The 25,652-nt window shown below is 37.4% G+C and overlaps 1 protein-coding gene across 1 annotated transcript; it reads left to right on the top strand.

Annotated features, from left to right (window-relative positions):
- The first annotated feature begins 1,744 nt into the window (after positions 1-1,744).
- On the top strand, positions 1,745-2,368 carry LOC122806045 (olfactory receptor class A-like protein 1). The gene has a single exon (XM_044076284.1). It carries the CDS (start codon positions 1,745-1,747, stop codon positions 2,366-2,368), a length of 624 nt encoding a protein of 207 aa, XP_043932219.1.
- Positions 2,369-25,652: the final 23,284 nt, after the last annotated feature.

Below are 25,652 nucleotides of genomic sequence, written 5' to 3'. Positions count from 1 at the left end.
CCTACAGATGGGGGTTCCCTCACAAACAGAGCACTGTTTTGTCAGTTTTAAAACATTCAGAATAGCCATTACCAAACACAACTTGTTAAACTGGCAGTAACCTCAATGAAGCATAGCTACACTTACATGCTGTAGTCATGTCTGGCACATCATCCTCCTGTCTTTAGGCTATTTTCCACTGTGTATGTTGTTTGAGGAATATCCAGATATAATCTGTGATGCCGTTTACCAAACACCAGATCCAGGTTCCACTCACAGTGACTGTTATGGGCAAACACCGACATGATGTTTCCATACGATTGGCTATGGAAACATCACCACAGATTTTCCACGTGCAATCAGCTAGAGGAGGACTGCAATAGGTGCAGAGGCCATCACCTAATCATGACCATCACTTACAAAACACAAGCTGCTGCTGAGCAGGTGTACAACTCCACATCCACCAGAGCGTGTGTGAGAGGGACAGACAGAGGCAAAGTACATCAGAGAAGGGCTTAGAGACTAAAACCTAAGCATCATCTGTCACACACTTAGCAGTACAGGGGTTCAAACCCCTGACTGACTAGCCATTACTATTACAAGTGCATGCAGTTACTCCATGTTCCATAAAGCTGACATGTTGGTGTTCTGTAAGAACATATATGTGTGCTGGTGAGCGACATCTGCAACAGAGACGTAGTAGACATACATTAGGTGTAGCACACATGGCTGTCCACATGAACAGATGTCATTGTCAACACAATCACACTCTCTACATTTTACTGGGGATTTTCTCTTCTTTTTTTATTAATCTAACTTCATATAACATCTGTGCATAGGTTTTATGTGTTTGTGAGGGAAGGGTATCTACTGTTTTCTAATCACCAAGGATCAATCAGTCACTTACTTTTGGCCTTATTTGTTCTGTTAGACTGCTGACAGTTAGGTTACATATACAAGCAATAATCTACTTCACAATTAATGCTAACTGTATGAGCAATAGGTATTCTGTTATTATAACTAAGCTAATATAAATTGTATATTTTTGCTAATAATATTTCTATTTTTTTTTTAACCTTACAGGATGGCTGTCTGACTTTTCATGGTGTAAACCAGAAGCAAGTCTGCCCTGGACTATATATGCATCTCTACTGTTACTTTTCCTAATATGTTTGTTCCAGAGGATAACCCGATACATAAAAATAAAGTGCCATGGAAGTCTTAGTATAACACAGGAATGCTGTGAATTTTTCCTTTTGCCTTTCAACCTTTCCATATAGTATTATGGTCAAATGCTGAATGTTCACTGGGATGTTGGTATATTAGCTATATGCCCGGTTTAACATGTCCTATTTAGATACATTTAATATTACGTAATTAAACCATCATAAATTACCTTAAAGCCAGTGCTAGGTAAGGTAATTAATCTGTCTTGTGCACCTTACTTCTTTTAAATAATTTCTTGTATACCTTCAACATGGAAAACCAAACCATTATAAAAGCAACAATGTTTTTTCTTCTTACCATTACTGGGTTTGGTACAAATATTTTTATTCTCAAAGCATTTTCTTTAGTTGTTTGTCTGGAAAAGAAACTGTCTCCCACAAACATAATAATTTGCAACTTAGCATTCGCAAATCTGATGGTTGCATTAACAAGAGGATTACCACAGACTCTAGTAGATTTTGGCTTCAATAAATTATTCAGTGACATGGGTTGCAAGATAATTTTACTGTTTTCCAGAGGGTTTAGAAATCTATCGATGATGTTAACATTTCTTCTTAGTTTCTGTCAAACAGTATCAATTTCACCAGCATCCTCAAAACTGTCAATAGTGAAGCCAAAAATTTCCCAGTATCTTTCATATGCTATCATCCTGCTTTATGTTTCTTGCTATATTTCTAATGGAGAAGTTCTTTACTTTGCAGCTGCTGAAATGAACAATACAATCACAAGATATGGCTTCAACTTGCAATACTGTTTTGTGAATTTCTCTGATTTCTTCTCATATGCTCTAACTGGGGTTTTGCAGACCATCAAGGATATCCTGTTCATAGTGGGAATGACAGCAACAAGTTGTCATTCAGTAGTGTTGCTGCTTTCTCACAACAAGAAAGTGAAAAAGATCCGTAGTACTGAGCGAAGTGCTGGAGATTCAGCAGAAATCAAAGCTGCAAAATCTGTAGTAACCTTGGTTACATTGTATGTTATTTTTTACGGTGTTGATACAGCTATTTGGGTTTATTCATTTACTGTTCCTAAAGTGCCTACCCTACATTCAAATATAAGACTATTTTTTTCCACTATGTATACTACAGTATGCTCAGTTGTGGTTCTAATTACCAACCCAAAAATAAGGAAGATCATTCAGTGTAAAACATTTATTTAACGTGTATGTAGGCTATCTTGTCTTAAACTTAGATTAACAATGTTCTTTTCTAAAGCAGCCTTTATTGCCACCAATGTATGTAAACCATTATTTCAGCAATAATCCATGATAATGGCTGGTGTTATTGTGGGTCTAGTCATGGCTAGTAGGCCTTTGTCCTAAGGGCAAAACCTGACTGACCCAAAAATTTAGGTGGGAAGAAGAAAATCACAATATAAATCAATTCCTATGCCATAGATTATTTCAGTTATACCGTGAACTAGATAGACTGATTAGTTTTTTTCCTTCTGATGAAAAGTAGAAATATAACCACAATTACTGAAAGGCAAAAGGTCAGAACTTTTTTGTTTGTTCATTTTTCTTTTTGCAAGTTGTTAACACTTTTGTATTTGAAAATCAAATGTGGTTAATTTATATTCATTGATTTCATATTTACTTCATAGCAGGGAGATTCTGGACATTGCCATCAGGAAACCGCACCTCTTGTGATGAGATGTTGCTGTGTTGTTTGCATTACACATGTTCTATAAATAGTATGATTGAACATAAAAAGTAAAGAATTTTATGAATTTTCTTATTGTCTTGTTTTTTGTGACATTTGTTGGCAGACCTATCAGTAGTTACAGAGATCTTGCAAGAATGATTACATGATCACCTCCCACGTGAACATTATGATAGCCAATCAAACAATGGAATTTACTTAATTATCATACACCGTGGAATACCCTGCTGAAGTAGTAGCTCATTTTCCATTATTTTATAGACAAAACTTAGTTGCCACTATTTCCCCAGCCTAAATTTTAAATTGCAATTTTGGTTGCAGTTATGATTGTGCTACATTGACAGAACCACAAGAAAATGGAAATAAGTATGATTCTACTGTTCAGTGTATCATCAAACATACTTCATCTTTTGTTACACATTGTCAATGTTCCTAAAACTTTGTTTCAGATTTCATAAAATGTTAATATGATAAAAGTCACTTTGTCTTATTTGCTAGCCACTGGATGGATGGAGTTAGAATATTTAACATATTTTTGGCAGCCAAGGGCTGCACTTTTGGTAACCCATACTCTGCACAAGTTAGAATTCTCTTAATTAGACCTAGCCATATCATTATGGATATGTCTGATTATAAGTTCTGCCTCAAAGGTAATTTAGCTGCACCCTTTTCATTGGTCTTGTGCCACTATTAGGAGTAGTGCACCCTTTACAAAGTTCACTTTCCATGCACCATTTACATGAATCCATCAAATACAATGAAGGTTAAGCCATTGCAAACACAACTTACCTTATCCCCCTTTTTAAGGTGTAGATTGGCCATACCATGAAAAGCCTTTATTCACTGTTCATACTTAGGCACCATTAGCCAACCTATTTTTCCTAGATCTATATGGGTTTTTACTTGCAAGCAGTCAGTCTAGGGAAGGAAGAACTCCCTCACAGTGCATTATAATTAGGGGGTATGAATCTATGCCCTGCTTCAGGACACATGAGAAGGGTGAAATAAAACAATCCTACCTATACTTAACTTGTCTCAGTCCTTCTACCTACCAGACAATTTCCCAGTATTATTTACTTATTTATTGACATTTAGTTACTGTTTAAGTCTGACTGTGTAGGAGCCCATTTTCAGCAGAGTGTGAAAGCAAAGTATTACAAAATATTTAAAAAACAACACTTTTACAGTCTTTAAAAATAATGCAAAAACAACTACAGTTTAAATAATTATACCAAATTAGACATAATATGAAAACATTGGTTAAAAATAGATACGAGTTATATGACAATGATTTAGATTATAGAGAAATTAAGGGGAAGTTAGCATAATGTAAGCAAGAATTGAAATATGATGTGAAAGAAATGCAGGTTTATGATATATTTAGAGAGAAAGCTGGGGGAGATAAATTGATGAAGTAAGGAAATGAGTAAAGAAATGAGAGTAAGGAGATGTAGTTTATCCTGGTGTTGAGCAAGAAGAGAACTAGCTTTTGGCTAGGAAGTCTTTCAGAATGGTTTTGGAGGATGGGAGGGAAGATAACTTAGCTTATGGATACAGATAAAGTTCCAGGCCTTAGCAATGTGGTATGAGCACAGACAATGCCCAGTGGATTTGATAGGTTTGTGGACAGACAGCAGTTTTTGGTCATTGGATCATTGTATAAAATGTTATTTAGTACTGGACAAGCAGATGGATTCTGGATAGTTTTATAGGTGGTAAGAAGTTGTGTATATGTTAGTTGGTGGACTAAGTCTAACCAATTTAGGCTTTTTAGTGCTATACAGTGGTGGGTTCTGAAAGGGGTAGTTGCTGGAAATTCAGCAGCTTTGTAATAGCATTGTTCAAATTTTAATTTTGCGGTACCTGAAGGTCAGGAAGTATGGGCGCACCATAAATAAGTGTAGAGAGGAGATGAGTAGTGGCAAGTGTAGCTTTAGTTGTATTGGTGAGAATGGTTTTGGCTCTAAAAAGCACTGATAGTTTTTATGAGTTTTTCATATGCAATTTTGTGTATACAGGTTGAATTTAAGATTATCAGCCACTATCATCCCTAATCATTTGCTATGGGAAGTGACTTTAATGGTTGTATTATCAAAAGTGAGGACTTTAAATTTTCCTTTTTATGGGAGGGGGATTTGGGGAAAACTAGAATTTGGGGTTTTTTTGTTTGTTTTTAGGGTTAAGCATGAATTATGAGTTACAAAACCATGTTTCAGTTGCTGTTAACATTTCCTGAATAATTTTGTGGAGGGGTGACATGTTGTCAGATGTGCAAATAAGTGTGGAGTCATTTGCGTGCTGCATTAGGGTGGCCTGTTGTGTGGATGTGTGGAAGATGTTGGTGAGAAGGTTAATGTGGAGAGGACCAAGGATAGAGTCTTGTGGTACACCGGTTGTGACTATTTAGTAAGGAGAGAGTATAGAGTGCCATTTTACTGACTGATACCTATTGGACAGGTAGCTTTGAACAACAGAAGGGTGGACTGAGATAGACTTAATAAGGACATTTGAAGTTGAAGTTTGCTGTGACAATCTACATTGAAGGCAAGTTAAGTCTAAAAACAATGAAGAGACTAACTTGCCATTATATCTAGCTTTACTGACAGTGTCTATATAGGTTATAAGTGCATTGTTAGTATTATGGGAGGGACAGAAGTATGTTGTGTGAAGGATAGGAGTTCTTTCTGCAGGAGATTGTTTAGCAATTGATTTTGAAGAGACTTTTCAAGCCTTCTAGAGAGGGGGATAAGATCGCTATAGATCTAAAGTTAGTAATGTCTATTAAATTTTCTCCTTTGTCTGGAAGGATAATGTGTGACATCTTCTAGAGAGCTGGAACATGGGATTCATGGTTTGACCTGTTAATAAGGCTTAAAAGAGGATAGGCAATGCTACCAGCTACTATTTTAAGGTATTGGCTTGGAAGGTCATCAGCTGAAGTAGGACATGGTTTGAGTTTGTTTGAGATTAGTTTTACATAGGATGTGGGCACAGGTTAGAAGGTGAAAGTGGATGGGGTGTATGTGACTGCTTGGCAGGGTTAGCATTAGATGTTGGGGAATCCTTGGATAGAGATCCTATGCTACCTATGAAATAAGAGCTGAATTGTATTTTAGTTTCAAGTGATGGGTTACTGGGAGGGGGTTAGTGTTGAATTTATGGTCAGGATGCAAGATTTTGTAATGGCTGTACAGAATTTTTTTGGGTTGTGTTTATTATTATTCTGAAAGTTATTATGTTATAGTTTTTTGCTTCATTAATTTGCTTTTAGTACTACTGTGAAGCATTCTGATGTTTTCATGATATTGTGTTGTTTTATATTTTTGTCATGCTTCCCATGCTTTTTCTCTATCCTGAATTAGTATTCTAATCTTTTTGGATAGCCAAACTGCATGTTTTTTGTCTTTTCCTTATAAGAGATGCAGGGTTTGTCTGAATATCCAGAAAAGTTGTATTAAATTAATTTATAGCATCATCTAAGGGGAGGATTTTTAGGAAGTTCCAGTTAATGGATGACAGAGTAGTAATGAACATTTCTGTTTAAACGTGGACACATTGCATGTTGTTTTATAAAAATGCTGTTTAAGTGGATGTGTAAGATGTCTGGTTGTATAGACTGAAAGATGATCACTGAGACAGTCAGACATTGTACCAGAGGTAGTGTATTTGCTAGGGTCTGATACTAGGATCCAGTGTAATAGGGAATTTGATGTCTTGCTATAATATGTGGGGTTATTAACTAGTTGTGTGAAATCAAATAAGTTCACACTAGATGTATGGGAGTTAGAGTTTATTGACAACCAATTGACATTCACATCACCTAGCAAATTTTTTTCTTGTGAAATTCTAATATATATCCAGTGTAGGATATGTTATACAAAATGTGGACTATCCCCATGTTTCTCTTTTATTTCCTACCCAAATTCTTTCTCTTTGACTTTTATCCACACCTTTAGTTACATCTACATCAGTACTCTAAATCCTCAAACATCAAGTAAATCTGTAGGTTAAGAAGGTCCACCCATGTCAGACAAGTGAGATCCTTCAATTTAAACATGTCATTATTTCATAATTGCTTCTTTTGAGCTTTCTACCCAGGCCTCCACTTAAAAGGGGTATTATACCCAGCTGGATTTTCCTGGTTAACAACAAAATAAATAAATAAAAAGAATAAACCAATCTGAGTCCTTTTGTGCACCACAACCATGGATTTTGTTTTATTCCCTAGTCTGCTCATGCATGTTTTGATATATTTCCTTGCCTTTCTATCAATCTGTAACCTTTGCGTGTTTCCTAACCAGACTGACTATCAAGGACCAAACTAACAGCACAACAGGCATCTATTCTTTACTTATGACAATCACATTTATTAGAAGTCTGCTTTTTAACGGTCAAGTCATACTCTCCAAATGTATGAGCACAACATCTTGCTTGCTAAATCTGTCCTCCATTTATGATAATACAGCTAAAATTAAACCCATTACATGTTCTACAAATCCTTCCAAAACAACATTCCATCCATTTTCTGCTGTCTAGGTCCATTTTTCTTCCACCAAGAATCCCTCCTACTCATCTTTTAGTCCAACACTAAAAAAGTGACCAGTCAGAAGAATTGCTTGGGAGCTGCAAGAAACCAGATCACTTAACCACCACGACATAACAATATTTTCCATTCTTCAATGCCTGACTTCTCTGTATCCACTTGCAAGACTTCATCCTATGCATCTACTCATTCCCTTGTTTTTCTTTCATTTTTATATTAGTATTGTATCTAAAATAATTCTTCAAGGCCTTTGACATCTACCTTCCTACTGTATTAATCACCTCACATTAGGCTTGTTCTTTTAAGTCCACTGCTTCGCCTCTCCTAAATGAATGGGTTGCAAAACAGTTTGATTTGATGAAGTATGATTTCGTACATTCTTGTAGTTTTATATTTCCCAAATTTTCACTGTAAATGTGACAGCCGTCCAATCTGAGGTTGCATTTTCGATGTCAAAAGACACAAGCATTATGACCACCTGACTGGCCAAATCTAGTCATTGCTTTCCTTTTTAAGTGCAATCAGTTGGCTTCTTCCAAAGTGATCTTTTTAGAAACCTTTCTCCATATGAAAATTCTATCAACAGCAAACTATGACATCCCTCCATGTTAGAGGCTGGGTGTTACCTTCCTTCTCCTGGCAGTAGTGCAATCATTTGAAAAAGTCCATAATATAAAACCAATGACAGGACTGCCACAGTTGTACAGGTGGCACACTCCTCAGAAATACTATAGACATCCTGTAATACCTGGTAGAAAAGATCTCTGCTCAAGGACTGCATCTGGTCTGCTTGCTGCTCTTGCAAATATAATCAGTGCTTTCTAACTGATTATTCTCCACTTGTACCAAGTACTTCCCAACAGATGTGGGGATTGTTTCTGTTTCTGCTCTGGCAAACTTTGACCAAAGGCTACAAACATGTTTCAATTTTTATTGTATACCTTCCTTGTACAGTTGACCTGTGATTCCCTTAAAAACCCATATTCCTCTTCCAATATCCCATATGCTCTTAGTGAACTCAACTGTCTGCTACACTACATGTGCCTGAACCTTGTGTTACTGAACAGAAGAAAACCTGGCAACCATATCATTGATGCCCCAGAAATTGTAATTTGCTGAAAAAGACAAGTTAATCATACATTTGCGAAATTAACTTTTCTAGTAAATTCTGCCCTCTGCATGATGTAGTGCATATATAACTACTTGATTATTAGACTGTAATACTAGTTTTTGTTTGTTAGTTAACCAGAATGACTTTCCTCAACATGAAATTTCCATGTATATTTCCCATGTTCTATTCCATGTGTAAGTGAACCACTGCCACTTTAGATAACCTAGACTTGCCCCGATGATCTTCACTTGAGACTAAGACTGACTGTTTATTCCACCTTTTTTCCTGTGAAACCCATTGGAAAACCCTCCATCGGTCATATGCAAGCACTATTATTAACTCACGAGTCAAGCATTATATGAACTGGAAACTCTTTCCTGTGATGTACCATCCCAACAACAGAACATTAATGATAAACCAGAACAACAACCTCATACATCTCCAGATCCAAAGATAAACCAGAACAACAACCTCACAAACTTGCAGGTCCAATGACAAACCAGATTAGTTGAAATAAACCAGATTGGCTGAAACAGAATTAGACATATTATCAGACTCCAATGACTTCTATAGTTTCAGACCAGGTACATTATGTATGAGTACAGAAAATCACCTCAGTTTCACTTTAGCACTGATTTTGTTCTCTTCCTATTTTCTGTAGCTGGAGATTTTTGTATTTACTATTGTCACTTAACTATATATATGCACCTTGCATTATTGTAGAACATCACAGCTTACATGACATATGTTGTACCGCGTATGTATGATCATTTCTAAAGAAATGCCAGGTAGTGTGTCCATCATAAGCTTACACAAGCGCATTCTACAGTTTGACTATTTTGCTTTCTATTAGGCACACGTGCTGTTGATGACCCTGCCATAGCCAATACCATGAGTTGGTTTTGTCCTTCAGTCTTGAGCAAAGAAGTGAACTCTATGGCCCACTGTGTGGGGTGGAAGTAGTCTCTCAGGAGTGGCAGATTCAGACTGATGATCAGGCCATGTTTGTTGAGCAATGCTGCAGGCCAGTGAATGAGGTGCAGTGGGGTGAGATGGGAGTGGCTTTTGTGCCATGATCTGATCTGTTGATGAGTATGTGGGTATGGGTCTTTCCTGTTCTTATAATTGTATTTGAGAGATGGGATCAATGTTATCTGAGGAGCTGGTGGTGTGAAACATGTAAGAAGACAAATAAATAAATAAATTATAAGTAAGTAATTAAAAATAGAACATAAACTATAATTAAAATAAATAATAGCCATTAGCAAGGAAGCCTGTGTTTGGGAGGGTAGTGGGAGGTGTTGTCTGGTGAGTGAATACATCAGGAGAGGTACACACTTGCAGAATATATTTAAAAAAAACAAGACTTTTGGTAGCAGCATGGTGCTTCTAGTGAAGGGAAGAAAAAGAGTTAAAGAGATTCCAAGATGGTGTACATCCTGTAAACACCCTTTCCATGAGGCTCCTATCTAATTAAAATAATTATGGTCTTTTAGCCATTCATTTACAACCAAGATGATAGATTCTAACTGCTATCACCTCTGCAAACTACATCCATATTGACTTTTGAGGTTTCTTGGATATATACTGTGAGTTTATATTCTGTTACTAAGTCTCAAGAGCTACAGGAAGCTATTTTCATGTGTATACTCTAGGCCTGAATAGGTACATCACAAGTTGGAGGTGGTTACAGACCATTACTACTGCCAAAATATGTTGAAAGAATCCAAAAACATGGAGACACAAACCAGCAAAACCAAACTGTCTGCAATAGTTTCCCCTGAGAAGGAATCTCTTTCCAAAAGACAGAAAATTAAACAGATAGATACTTCAAAATCCATCGCTAAACAGAAGCTGGAGGCCAACATTCACATGGAAGATCTTAAGGAAGCTTTGTTACCACTACAGTTGGCCATTCAGGGTTTCTCTGAGCAACTTTCAGGTTTTGGCAATAAACTAAATCAGGCCATGGAACGTATGGAACCTATTGAACAAACTACCAAAAACAACGAGCTGCAGATTGCATTACTAAAAGAAGAATTAAGTGCTAAAAATTCCACTCTAAGAGAAATCCAACAAAAAAATCCTTGATTTAAATGCCAGCAGCAGAAGAAACAATATTATAGTAAGAGGTCTACCTGAATCATATGGCACCAATCAATTGATTGAGATCATGATACAATTGTTTATTTATATATTAAAACCTGGCTCACATGACAATAACATTATAATTGAGAGAGCTCATTGAGCTTTACACACTAAACAATTGTCAAATACCCCGAGACAAATCTATGTCAAACTGTTGAATTTCCAAGATGTCCAGAGAATTTTATCAACAGCTAGAAAACAAAAACTAATCTCCTGGAATGGTCACAAAATAACTGTGTTGCAGGATCTCCCAGTAGCCATTAAAGAAAAGCGTCAAAAGCTCTCCCCGTTTTACACTGATCTCATCAAGAGAAATATTACATTTCAAATGCGGTATCCAAATACTTTAAAAAAACATACTGCAGACATATCTAAACATATCACAGACTCTTTTTTTTTTTTTAAAAGTTCTTTTCCTAAAAAATTTTAAAAAGCCCTGAAGAAGACTCACCTGCTTGTTTCCCCTTTCCCTTTTTCCCTTTCGAGCTTACCGCTATCTGTGTATTTTCCTTAGCAAAAAAAAAAATTTTTTTTTTTTATAAAAAAGGTTAATACTTCTATTTTTTTAAAATAAATAAAAAAAAAATCTAACGGAGAAAATAATCAGTCAGATGGGGCGGTATCCCTCTAGGAGTGTATCTTTTGGCTTCTGGTGAATGGCAGGCTGGATTTCAAGTTATAACTGCACACTTCTGCCCATACGCCTTCTGTGGACTGAAATAAATGCACAACCAGCTGCACTATGTTTATACAAGGCGAGACATCTCAAAAACGGCTTGATCGAGTTTATGGACGTTCTGGCTCTAAGGATAGAGAGCTTACACAGATACAGTTAAGTTGTAGTTTCTGATGAGCAGAGTGAGGTTTCTTTTTCCCAACAACTGGATATTACTCTGGCAATAAACTCTGTCTAAGGAACCACCTTTATTATTAGGTAAATGACTGTCAGGGTATAATATCAAGGACAATGGTATATTTTGTTTCAAACTCAGTTACGGGTTATGTTCTGAAATTATCATAAATATACAGCTCATTCTTCAGAATTAGTTTCTGTCATTGTTTAGGTAATATTTTTGTTTCTCAACTCCTACAAAGGGATATTATCTTAATATGGTGCCTCTGATCTAATAACATTTTCTGTTATGATAAATCAAATGGATAATAAATATTATTCCCATAGCAGTTTGAAGAGTCAGAAGGTTTTAACAGTGAAGGATAATTTAAATGTCAAGTGGCTAGAAAGTGTTTGGTCAGCCTACGTACTATTGTTTATACCTTATATGCCGATATGGCAAGTTATCTGTTTGCACTATATATTCGTTTATACAAATTTTCTATTTTTTTGCTCTTTAGAAGCATAACTGTAATATGCTTTCTGCTAAAGTTTTCTCTGCAGTTACTGTATTATTATTAACTAGCACTTAACTGAAATGCTTGTACTTAGCAATTTAATGTGATTTTGTTTTTAGTACCATACCTTTTTGTACCTTTCTTATAGGAGAGGATTGGAATATTGTTAGAAGGGTAAGGATGATGACCCTAGGAATCGTAGTGATATTGTATATATGTTCTAGAATGTTCAAAAGGTTTAAAATACTGGTGGTAATTTTATTCTAAGGCTTCACAACTCAATATGATAAACATTTCAATATTTGTATATGTGTAACTGTATCTCATCATACTCTTTCATTTAGCTGGGGTAAGTGGGTAGGCACAGGGTTGCTTTTAGAAGAGTGTGTTAGGGCTACAGTGAATATGCTACTCTAGACGCATCTATTTCCCGTCCTCATGGTCATTATGTTTTTTCTTTTCTCTCGGAACCTTGTAATTCGCAAATACTACATTTCCTTAATAGTAACATTCACCTCATTAATCAAAGTCTGGGAATGTGGATCATAGATTTTTGGAATGTGAGGGGGTAACTGGATAAAAATAATAAAAATCTATTGATGCATCTAATTTTTAAATCTGATGCACATATATGTTTTTTACAGGAGACACACATGCTGAGTGAGGACTGGAAGGGAATTTCAACTAAAAAATGAATCAAAGAAATAATTACAGCTGGGGACAATTCAAGATCAAAAGGTGTAGCTATTAGTATTAAAAAATCGTTTTAGACAACAATTTAAGATTAATGTTCAGATGAGAAGGGCAGATGGTGCTACTTTATAACTAATAATCCTATTAATAGGAAACAAACTCTTTTACTCAACGTCTATGGTCCCTGTCAGAAACAACAGGATTTCATTTTAGAAATCCAAAACATCTTACAAAACTTTCCTGACCATGAGCTTACATTGGGTGGAGACTGGAACTTGATCATTGATCCGGGGATAGATTGTACTAGCAACCCCTTATCCCACAATATGCAAGCATCAACTGCCTTGGGTGAACTAATGACTGACTTATGTCTGGTTGATCATATTTCTTTTGGTGAAGGGTAGGAGAGCAATGGCATATACACTTACTTTTCTAAATGTCACAATACTTGGTCTAGAAAAGACTTCTTCCTTATTTCAGAATCATTGGCTGAAGGAGATATTAAATATCATGCTGAACAAAACACTTCTCGGATCACTCTAGAATCACCTTAAAGCCCCTTTCACCCACTAACTTGGTTAAAAGGGTCAAGAATTGTAACTGGTCTTTGAATAATAACCTATTACATAACTCAGAGGTTATTCAGGAAATGTCTAGCATTTTAACACAGCTAAATAATAGCATGGAAGACATAAATATTCCGTATGACATTCAATGGGCGGCTTGCAAAACACAGATTAGGAAGTCCTTATCCACAAAGCTTCCTATCTCAAAAAATTTGCATTAGAAAGAGAAAGTAAGTTAGTGGCGGACTTAGTAGACATAGAAAAGAAGTATAAAGATAAACCTGATCCTAATATTGAAAACCTAATTAATAATACCCAAAGACAATTACATGAATTACATCAACAAAATTATTCTGTATACAAACTGAGATGCATAGCCAAATACTCAGAGTGGACACAATTCCCATCCAAAGTCTTAGTAAGTTTTATTGCAAATAAACAGGAAACAGGTAGAATTTTGCTTCATCATCACCAGGATAAGGTATTTACCCAAATACTTGAGATATTTCTCCTGATTTATTCTGAATTATAGCATGAATAACCAACAATCCTCCTCCTAAGACATAGCAGAATTCCTTGATAAGATAACATTCCCTAAGTTAAGTAAACAGTATGTGGAATTCTTAGATGCTCCCATGCTTTACAAGAAGTGACTGATGCCATAGGAAGACTGAAAAATGGGAAAGCACCTGGTCTGGATGGATACAGCTCAGAATTTTATAAAACTTTTACAGTAACCATATCACCTATATTACTGAAAATATACAACCACATTAAAACTTATGGAATATCTGACTACCATCTTAATAACTCCAAAACAAATTTCATTCCTAAAAAACCCTTAGATAAGTCTAACCCACATAACTACAGACCCATATCCCTATTAAATGTAGATATTAAAATTCTCTCATCAATTTTAGCAGAAAGAATGAAAAAGTTATGCCTCATATAATTTCTCTGGAGCAAACAGGTTTCATGATGAATAGACAGATTTGGGACAATACCTTAACACCAGACACTATGTTGCATCTCAACAGGGAAATGTATACCCAAAGTATGGACTAATACTTGATGCCTGCAAAGCATCTGATAGGGTAAATTGGAAATTTTTATTCACTACCATGCCTTACTTCAATATCCCTAAAAGTCTTATCAATATTATTGAAAACCTGTATAGTAAAACATATACCTATCTTTATATTAATAAGCCCTTCCCCCGGATTCTCAAACTTTAAATTGACCTATTCAGCAGTTGTTTATCGCTTTCTAACTAATGGACACCCCCATACTTTGCTCTATAATTAACTGTCATTAATAAAATATACATCTGTATTTGTCTGTATTATAGTATTATTACTGTTTTGATTTTTACAATCTGTGTGCAAATCTGCTGTTTTTTTGATATATTTTTTATTTATTTTGCATAATTGTTGGATTGTTTTCAGTTTGTTTTCTATCTCTTTGCTGATATATGCAAATATATTTTTTTTTTTTGTGTTTATTACTACTGTTAGTTTTCTGCTTATTCTAAAAAGTATCTTGATTATATTTATTATTATTTTTATTAGCTTTTGATTTAAAGCTTGTTCATCTTATTCACTGTGGTTCTAAAGGATACTGATATATTTTTAAGTTATTTTTTTTATATTGAGAGTAGTTGCTACAACTTATTTAATGTTGCTGTTAATAGCAGCCAGCATTTAAAGTGGTTATTCATTTTTTTTGAAAGGTACATTCTTACTGTTTAGACCCCATATCTATAAATATTAGTATATATTTCTTAATATTTCTGTATTATCCTATGCTTTGTTGTCAGCATATTTCTAATCTTGAAAATAATTTTAGAATGGTATTTCTGTTTAGTTACTAATATCTCTGTTATTGTGATTCCTCATAATAACACGAAATTACTGCCCTTTGTTTTTTCAGTTATTATATTGTGTATTCTAATTCAAAGCAAATCTATATTAAGCTGTATCTGCTTTTACATATTTAGTGGATTTAGACTGAGACAGCCTTACAAGACTCTCTCTGCAAATATAGTTCTTTTTATATATATTCTTATTCTGCTTAAAGAGCTATTTCTATCTGTGTGCTTCCTGCCAATTGTTTTTCTGAAATTATGTATTATAAGTTTATATTATTTTAGTTATGTTGATTTGTGTTGTTCTTCTCTGCTATCAATGATTGAACTGTCTGTTCCTTATTGAAACATTTTTTTATAGTACTTTGTGTTGTAATTCAATGAATTTTGTTTCATCTGTTCTTATTATTGATTAAACTTGTTATGTTTCCTTTTGGTTATTTGTTTTCTTCTACTAGACTTCCATATTTATTTCTTTTATTGCTTTCTTTGTTCTTTTATCTATTTACTGTTTGTTTATTATCCTAAAGTGCAAACCTCTATATATCATCCTATCCTCATTTTAGTTTCTTTGTTATGTGTCTGTGTTTGAGACCATATTAATTGTGATGTTTCTATATATCTAATTTAAAGTGGATTTTTGAGTATCCCTAGTTATATCTTCTCTTGGTATATGTACTGAATGTTAATGTCCATTTTAAAATTATTATACTGCTTGTCTGTAGCTTACTCTTTAGTTATGTTTTGCACTGCCTATTTTCTAAAAATATATTGTATTAGATTATATCCAGTCCCCCTCATTGTATATAATATTCTCTATATGTTTTGCTATACTCCCTTTTTAGTCCTCTGTTTCTTTTTGTATGCTTTTCAATTATAAGTTTCATCTCAATATTGACTTGTACTGATTCTTTCCTTCTTGGTTGTGCTTTTTAGTCCTTTGCTTTTGCTACTTTTTTGCAAAACTTTTATTCCTTTTTCTTTATTGCACCCCCATCTCTTTACACATGCCTACCTAATAAACCATTTCTTACCAGTTTTTAAACATTTATAAACCCTTACATTATTTTTTTACTTTTATGTTTTTAAAACTCTTTTTTTTACAGTTGTTTTGTTTTACAAGCTACCAAAACAATTTTTTACTGACTGTTGGCATACACATAAAAAAAAAATTTTGCTTTTTTTGACATTGTGTTTCTGTTGTTTTTTATTTTGTAATCAAGTTTGTGCAGTTCTTATTTTTATTTATGTTTCTAGGTACACATTTTAGTTTGCCATGAAGTTCGTTGTGGACTGCTTCCAGTGGGCTTTACAGAGGGTGCTGGTAAATGGTCTAAACTGCTGTTTGAACACTGTTTTACATTCCTTCTTAAAATTGTATTTGAAGTTGGCGGTGTGCTGTGTGTCGGTGCCAGGCTATAGATTCTCTCTCCTTAAGCATGGCTTGAGGCTTCTGATACCACATGCCTGACTCACAGCTTCTGAGTCTTTGTTCTTATGGAGGCGCTAGTTTGCTTACATTAGCTCTGTCTTTGTTCTGCTATCTTAAGCACTGTGTTTATATATCTTCAACACTATTTACTTGTTCTACATTTCATTGTTTGTACCAAATTGAGGCTTGTATGACCTGCTAGATGCCTTGTTTATATAGAGCACTTGCTTCTCACTTGCTTTGGGCTTATTGAGTATCAGTGTCTTTTGAAGGTTTTTGGTATTCAGATGCTTTTTTACTTAGGCTAGAAGGGATTAAGTCTGCAAAAGCTGAAGGCTCCTTTTATGTTAACTTTGTCTCTGGCCTGCAGTTCTTAAGCACATGGCACACTTGGGGTTTCTAAAGGGATAAGAAGATAAGACAGTCGCTGTCTGGGGTTCAGTGGGAAATTGGAACATTCTGCCCCTTTTCAGTCCTAGCTCTTTATTTAGTGTTAACTGTGCACTAACTGAAAACTTTTTTTAAAAGGATACTTACTCCCCAAAACTAGCATAGACTAGATGGTTAAAGGCTTATAGTGCCTGCAAATTCAGCTTGTATTGTTGTATTTATTATTAAACCTAATTCCATGCTTACTCTTAAACCAAACTTACTATTTTTTTGTTTGTCCTGATATCTGCATTGCTTACTGTGCTTATTTCCTTTTTTGACTTGCCAAACAAACCTGCAGCTTGTACTTTCCTTATTGCTTTAATATACCCAAAACACCATTGCGATTGTACTTTCTGGCCATTATAGCTTTATTTCACTAAATTAGGTTTAACATTTTTAGCAAGCACCAACATATCATTAACCTCATAGTGGCAATCCAGGAATACATACTTTCAATGATCAAGGACAATTGGCAACTCTACACCACAGCACCCAACCCAGTCACCTCGTCATCACCCCCATGGCATTTTTGCACCCAATGAGCACAACTTCACACTACCTCCGTGTAAGAGAAACTCAGTGATCTCCTTCTCTAAAGCCGACCACAAACTCCTCATTGGAAAAAGCATCCAAAAACTTCTCTAAGACAACGAACAACCTCCTCACCCACAGAAAATCCTACATGAGAAATGGAATGAAAACCTTCAGGAATGCATAGATCATAAACAAACCAAACAACCAAACCACCGCTCCTCAAACAAAAAAACACACAAAACCAACACCACACAATAAACAACTAAGCAGCACAAACCCAAAAAAGATACCCACACAAAAATAACAACAACATACAAAGAAGCCAGACAGACAGTGCCTGGGCAGAAAGCAACTCCAACAGCTGCAACAAATAAACTTCAACACAACTAATATACCAAAAATACGCTAGGAAGCAGTCAGCTCTATGATACAACCAAGGCTGAAATACATAATAACAAACATACACTCTATCACCACTCATGCGCCGAGACAGATCTGATTCACACAAATGTGTCTCATGGAGAAGAAATGCTCCACACAAGATCTCTGACTCAGCCAGCCCAGCTGGGTGAAAAAGAGAGGTGAGTAAGTACTTCCTCCATGAGAAGAAACAACATACATTCCTGAGTGAATGATCCTTCTTACACCTGGATTGGCTAGGGTAGAGATCTGTGGTGGAGAATGATGATAGCACAGCCTGTGCCTATGATGCCCAAGCTCAACAAATGAAGAAATGCCTAACAGTCAGAACAGAGACCATCCTGATCAGGACAATTTATTTTCAACACCATTCACTTAAGCGCCCTGGCTAGTGATAGCCACATACCATGAGGCTAGAAGAGAAAGCATGCTCCATGACCCCGATATGCACATTGTGGGGAAGTCTAAGGCTCATCAACAAAAAAATTGACAACCCCATAGTGCCTCAACTAAGGACAATTAAGACAAACCAGAGACAAAGGGTATCCCTCCCAGATCTGAGAAACCTGGTTTCAAATGTCCAAAAACAGAACAGTGGAAGTCAAGATATGCCTCAAACCAGCATGATCCAAATATCACTATACCCAGATAACCACCCCCAAAGGGTGGTGCTTTTACTTAAGCACTACCCCACACTACCCCATGTGCACCCCCTAACAAAAAATAACCCCTATACCCAAAGGTAAAAACTAAATCCATCAAAACCTCACAGATCAAATGGCTTTCTAGCAAAAGGCCATCAGACAGGGGTGGTGTCCTACTAACACAGCTAAACGAAGCCAGCAACTAACTGTGCCAAAGAACCACCAGTTTATAGCCTGGAACCAGACACCCCCAACTGGTGATAAAAACCCCGTGGTATTCCACTGAACAACTCCATTAGGGGACTCCCCCCAACAAACCCTCCCAAGAGGGGAAAAATTACCCCATATGAACATCACCAAGGGCAAAGGAGCATTTACCAGAAACATGGAGATGGAAACACATCATTATTTACAGGGGACTCTGAAAAACATACTGGACCTGGGATCAACCAACAATCGGACCTTAAAAAACCAAGTGAAATGTCCTCACACAAAGCAAACCACACCTCCAAGAAAATACAATGAAAAAAAACTCCCCAAACTGCACCCTCCAAAAAACAGACCAAAGAATCTCAAAGCAAAAAACACACCTCCTCAAAACTCAGTGGAATGATCATCAAAATGCATTCCACAAAACACGGCCAGGACAACAGAATCCTCAGAAATACAACTATGAACACCAATCCTCCAAGCCGGCCAATCTGTCTGTGGTCCAGGACAACCAAAAACAAAAACCAAGATCCAAGGCAGACACTACATGATAAACCAAAATATACAAAAGGAAAAGGACACTACTCAATAGAAGGAAAAACATAAAGCAGAGAATCCCATAATAATCACAAAGGGAAAAATAGATAAAAAGCCAGAGCTCATAGAAAGATATAAAGGATAAGTTAAGTTAGGACAGCAGGGATAAAAAAAAGGCTTAACACCTGCTACTTAAATACCAAAGAGACAAAGCTGAAGAGGTTTCCAGGAACAAGGGACCCAAAAGCACAACAGGCCACGAACCACTCCCCATCAAACTAAAGTGGTCAGCTTCATCCTACAAGACCCCCCTCCCTCCAAAGGGCATCAGGTCCAAGTAAAACTCTACATCACTTAACAAAGGTACAATGCCCCTGCAAGAGCTGCATGAACCAAAGAATCCCCAATCTAAATGATCTCTAAAGTACACCAGAAACAACTCCAAGTCACCAAAAAGCAAACATAAGAGCTAAACCCAAACAAAAACCTACTAAAACAAAAATGGCCCTCTCTGGAGCCTCGGTGCCTCCTGGATACAAGCTGGTCACGTGGCCCACATAAACAACTCTAATGGATCACAAAGGACTATGGACAAAGCCCATGGAGCCTGACTAAATCCACCTAAGAAGCTATGGAAACTATCATCATTGAACTCAACCTGGTGGATATTTGGAATTAGCAGATCCTGAGACTCTTCTCAGAAACAGTCACCAAGTGAAACGATAAGAAAGGAATGGCCTGGTGACCACCTGCATGGGAGTCACGAAGAAAAAAAGGATAAAGGAAACAAACCACGACTCAGTATAATTGATTTATCACGCATCAAACTTCAGCACAAAAATGCAAAACAATTGGTCATTAACTTCAACAACATCAATTATTATATTACAAAAATTCAATTATTTTCAGCAATGCATTAAAACATTTAACAGGGATAAAAAGGACATACCCACTATTTCCATATAAGCAAAAGTCACGTCCATCATAGAATAAGCTACAGCCATTGTTGAGAAAGAACAATAAAGCAAGAAGAAATTATAATCATGTCTCTTAACATGAAAACTTTAAAATCTGGATAGGTGTCATGATAAACTCATTAAATAACCAAATTCACAAAAAAAAGACAAACAAAAAAATATTGTCCACAATGTGTAATCAATAAAATCATATAAATTAAAAAACAACAAATAATATATACTGTAATAAAATAATTGCTGACATCACAATATATAAAATAATAATAGATGTAATATCATAAAAACACTAGCACAAAAACATCTGCTATCATATAAAAAAAAGCATACTAAAATGCGCTATCATAGAAAATATAAAAAAAAAATAAAAAAATAACTAAAATAATAATTAGTGATGATATATAAATATAAATAAAATAATATATATATAGTGTGAAGAGTCCACAATCAGATATGACCATATATAACCAAAATGAAAATAGACCATATAAAAATAAAAAAAAATAAATGCAAAAAAGAAATGGATAATATATGATTAACAAATAAAATAAAAGATAAGGTCGGATCCAGAGACACTGATTAACCACCATATCTCCTAAAAAGGGGATTAATTCTAAGAGTATAATTGGTGATGTAGAAGGAAACAGTCACCAAGGCCATTGATGAGACCTGTGGTCCACTGGACCTCGCCAAGCCTAATATACAATACCCCACTAATACATTATAGATAAGCTAGATAGCTCACCAGCTTAAAATATATGGGTAGATGGCTATGAAACTGGCCAAAGAACCAACCCACATAGTTAGAACATAGTTAGAATTGCCCCAAAACCAATAGACTCATTAGAAGCACAAGGGTTCACTCAGACCCAGTTTTCCCTCTCTTCGGTATATATATCTCAGTCGGACAGGACTCCACGTGGCCAAGTTCACAGATGACTGCAAAGATGAACCAAACTCTGTGGATGACTGCAGGACTGACTGAGAGCAAAGCATCCTCCCTCCTCAAAGCAGAAACATACAACAGCAGCAGCTCAAAGGAAGCACCAAAAAAAACAAAAATCCGCAAAAGTCAAAAAACAAAGTGTAACCAAAAAACAACATAATATATAAATTAAGTACAGAAGTAAGTAATTAACTAGGGACTTGGGGAATAACAATTAAAGTGCTCATTTGACAACCATGACAAGTGGATATAGAAAGTGGTTTTAAATATATAGCCCAACATGTGATATATCACATCTAGATAGATAGGAGGTCAATCATCCTCTATGCCTCCCCTCATTCCTCATTTAATTCAGTACATCCAATGCCCCAGGATGATAACCTTATAATATGCAACACCTGCAACACTGGGACCAAGTACCTCCAGCAAAGATCAAAGAGCTCAAAAAGATGCAACATGCTCAAAGTTAAAAGAAGAAACTCCAGCTCTACTCAGTGGCATACCGCCTGTTTCAGGGTGATCTGTTCCTGATATATAAAGCCCGGAATTAATAGAATTAATAAACATGCTGCACCTCAGAAAATCCACAAATCCCCCTCAGAAACCGGGAAGAGCTTGACTTGAACCTCAGAAATAAAATAAATAGGACATGGGACAGATTCATTACCATAACCCTTCCCTCTCTGGAATAAAATAAAAATCCCAGTCAGGGTTAGAGTCCCTCCTCCTCTCTCTTCAAGAGAATTGATTTGAGGAGTGGAGATTAACCGGTATTTTAACCTGTATTCTGTCACTGTTAGACAGAGGCAGCAGATTAGTCTCTCGAAAAAAAAATATAGCAAAAAATTTATAAAAATGGGCGAAAGCCAAACACATTCTGGCTTATAAATGCCCCAGGGCAGATAGCCTAGTATGAACCTATGAACCTATGTGCAAGATCAGTGCAGAAGCTCAAGCAGGCAATATGTCTGCCGTGAGATCCAGGAACAGCCTGCAGGGGGGTGCACGAGTGGTCCTGCACTAATCCTGCACGGACTAAGCCGTTGTATGCAAATCACCCCATTTACAGGAGAAATCTATGAAAATGAGGTGATTTTGCAATCCAGAAAGCTTGCAACAGTCCGTGCAGGACTAGTGTTATCTGCAGAAATGTACTCGGTTAGTAACTGAGTACATTTCTGCAAAATCCAAAACGGAGTTTTGACAACTCCAAATAAAGGCTGCATATCATGTAGTAAGCATGTCAATGGCCACGTATAAGGCCATTGGCATTGTAAACAGTAAAAAAAACACAAAAATCAACTTTTATATTTTTTAGCTGATCTCGGCTGTTTAAGCATAGGGCAGCAGTGCGCAAACGGGATTGGAGGAAAATAACAAAATTAACCTAAATAAAGCATTCTAACTAAAATCAGTATTCTGCCATGCAAGTCAATGGCAGGCAGAAGACAACATGGCCATTGAGGAGTGGTTGCTAAGGGGAGGCTCAGTGTGAGACATGTAACTTTGCATTAGCAGGCAATCCTATGCAAATGAGGGGAAGGATAGTGAATCCCGGTTTTCCCCAGCATGTGAGTCAGGTCCCAACAGTGTAAGAGTAGGAATAGCTTGGTGCAAGCCTAGGAGTTAGGTGACATCATGGATGTGTGTGTCAGGCATATTGTAAGTGGATTGGAGTCCTGTGGCTCGGGTTTGCTCCCTAGCTTAGCACAGTTAAGCTAGGGGATGTGTCTAAACCTGCCTAGCTCTCTTTACAAAGCCTAAGCGGGTGTGCGCACCACACACCAGGATTTACAGGAAGAAAAAAGAAGTTAAACCAGGAAATTGCAGCAGTGTGCACATATGAGCACTCTGCGTGATGAATACACAGGCATAAACAGGAAGGCAATGGGAAAGGAAAACAGCAGTAGGAAGGTAATCAGGGAGAACTAGCTTAGTTGGCAGGTGTAATGTATCAGAATCAGCCAATTACATAGGCAACAGACCAGCCCAGCCCAGAACACTACTATAAACTATGCAAACACCTTCTCCTCTGGTTTTTTCCACACTCTACACCACCAGTGTATACAAGTGGGGAAATTTTAACAAAAATATGTACAAAATGAGAAGGGCTGCAGCAGGTAACATAGAACAATATGTGCAAGAGGCTGAGGGTGGTGAGGATGTGAATGCTGCTGATCAACCCAGAAAGAGGAGACGGAGAAGAGTGTATAGACCCAGTGTAACCTACCAGGGGCTAGATAAGCTGGAGATAGTGGAGCACTATAGGGTGGACAGAGACCTCCTACAGCAAATTGTTGAGCTGTGCCAGCCACACCCGACACACCAAACTGACCGAGGGGAACCCATCCCAGTGGATACCAAGGTATGTGTAGGCCTAGGAATAATAGCCACAGGTACCTCCCAAAGCTCAACTGGGGATATCATGGGGATCTCACAGGCATCAGCATCCAGAGTATTCCACCATTTCCTGGATGCCATGTCAGCACATGCCAGTGAGCACATATATTTCCTCAACACCCATGAGGTGATGGCCAGCAATATGCATCTCTTCCACCAAATAGCAGAATATCCTGAGATAGGGGTGCTATAGACAGCATGCACATATGCATCAAAGCACTACCTGGTTATCAGGGCAGGGCCTACATCAACTGCAGGGGAATCCCCTCCATCAACTGCCAGGTCGTATGTGATGCCCAGGGCATTATAATGAATGTGTGTGCTGGTTGCCCTGGAAGCTATGACGATTCCCACATATGGCATCTGAAGCAGTTGTACCAGAGATTTGCCAATGGGGACATCCCCTACGGTCACCTAGGGGGGATGCTGGTTACCCACTGGAGCCATGGCTGATGACACTCATCAGAAATGCACACACACCCAAAAAAGAACGTAATAATGAGGCACACTCACAGACCAAACTTATAAAAGAGCAAATGCTTGGGATACTCAGGTCATGGTTCTGGTCTCTGGATACATCAGGTGGAGCCTTGCAGTACTCACCAGTTACATGTACACAAATTGTTATGGTATGTGCCATGCTACACAATATGATCCTGCAGAAACAGCTGCAGCAGGAATAGCATGGGGCAGGCACACACAGCCCCCCACCAATGCCAAGGCCTGCTCAGGCACAGAGTGACTCAGAGGAGGAACAACCTGAGCCTGCCGCAGTAGGCAGATGGAGGCATGCCCAGTATGCCGAGGCTGCGGCAAAGAGACAACGCATAGCACATACACTGCAAAGTAGGGACCCAGGGAATGACACCTCTCTCTGACTCAGACATACAGTAAAAGGGATGACAAACATGACACTACCTGTGCTCAACCAAGTATAGGGAGTGTACTATTTGCAGTTGACATAGGCAGCCCTCCAGCACCATCCCCAAGTCTGGCACACCCTCAAGGTAAGTCAATCAACCTACCAATTGTCAAATGGAGTAAAATATGTTGTTACCTGTATCTATGGTATGGATGTGAGCATGCAAGGGAATTGGGGGGGCTGAATGTTATGGCAGCAGACAGTAGACACCCATAGTGGCACCATGACATCTGTAACACATACTGGACTCACCACAGTAGCCAGTACTACACAGGGTGACAAAACCCACTGCAGGAAATGTGCTGAGCAAAATGTGTGTCCATATGACTCACACATGCCAGTCAAGACGGTTCACATACCCAACAACAGTCTCAGCCAGCAGGACAGGTGTAGACAAACCCAAACTGAGCCTGTGCTATGGCCCCTGAATGATGGCTATGGTTAACCTCCCCCCCCACGCCTACACAGACAGACTACAGGAGGTCAGGAAATGGGATGTTAGTTCTGAAGAGTAGGAAGTCAGACACTAATATGTAGGGCAACCAAAGCTATGATCAGTAGTACACTGGTATGCCTCTAGTCAGCATTATAGGTAAGAATACAGAATGAAATGAAATACCTGACATACTAGTACAGTCATAGCGAATGTGTACAAGTGTCAGGTGTGCCCTGCTATCCTACGTAGTAATGTAATAACAGTCAGTTGTACCCCCCAATCCTGTGTAGAATTGTAGAAAGAGTTGTGCCTCCCCCATCCTATGTGGTAATGTAATAGTCAGGTGTGCCGCCCCCCAATCCTGCATAGAAATGTAGAAATAGTCAGGTGTGCCCCCCATCCTGTGTAGTAATGTAATAACAGTTAGGTGTGCCCCCCAATCCTGTGTAGAAATGTAGAAATAGACAGGGGTGTCTCCCCCCATCCTACATAGTAATGTAATAACAGTCAGGCGTGCCCCCCAGTCCTGTGTAGAAATGTAGAAATAGTCAAGTGTGCCCCCCATCCTATGTAGTAATGCAATAACAATCAGGTGTGCCCCCAATCCTGTGTAGAAATGT

The sequence above is a fragment of the Protopterus annectens genome, chromosome 7.part0, assembly GCF_019279795.1.
Source record: "Protopterus annectens isolate FY-2018-M chromosome 7.part0, PAN1.0, whole genome shotgun sequence".
Lineage (NCBI taxonomy): Eukaryota > Metazoa > Chordata > Ceratodontiformes > Protopteridae > Protopterus > Protopterus annectens.
Note: the sequence above shows the minus strand (reverse complement) of the source record. Positions and strands in the feature narration are given on the sequence as shown.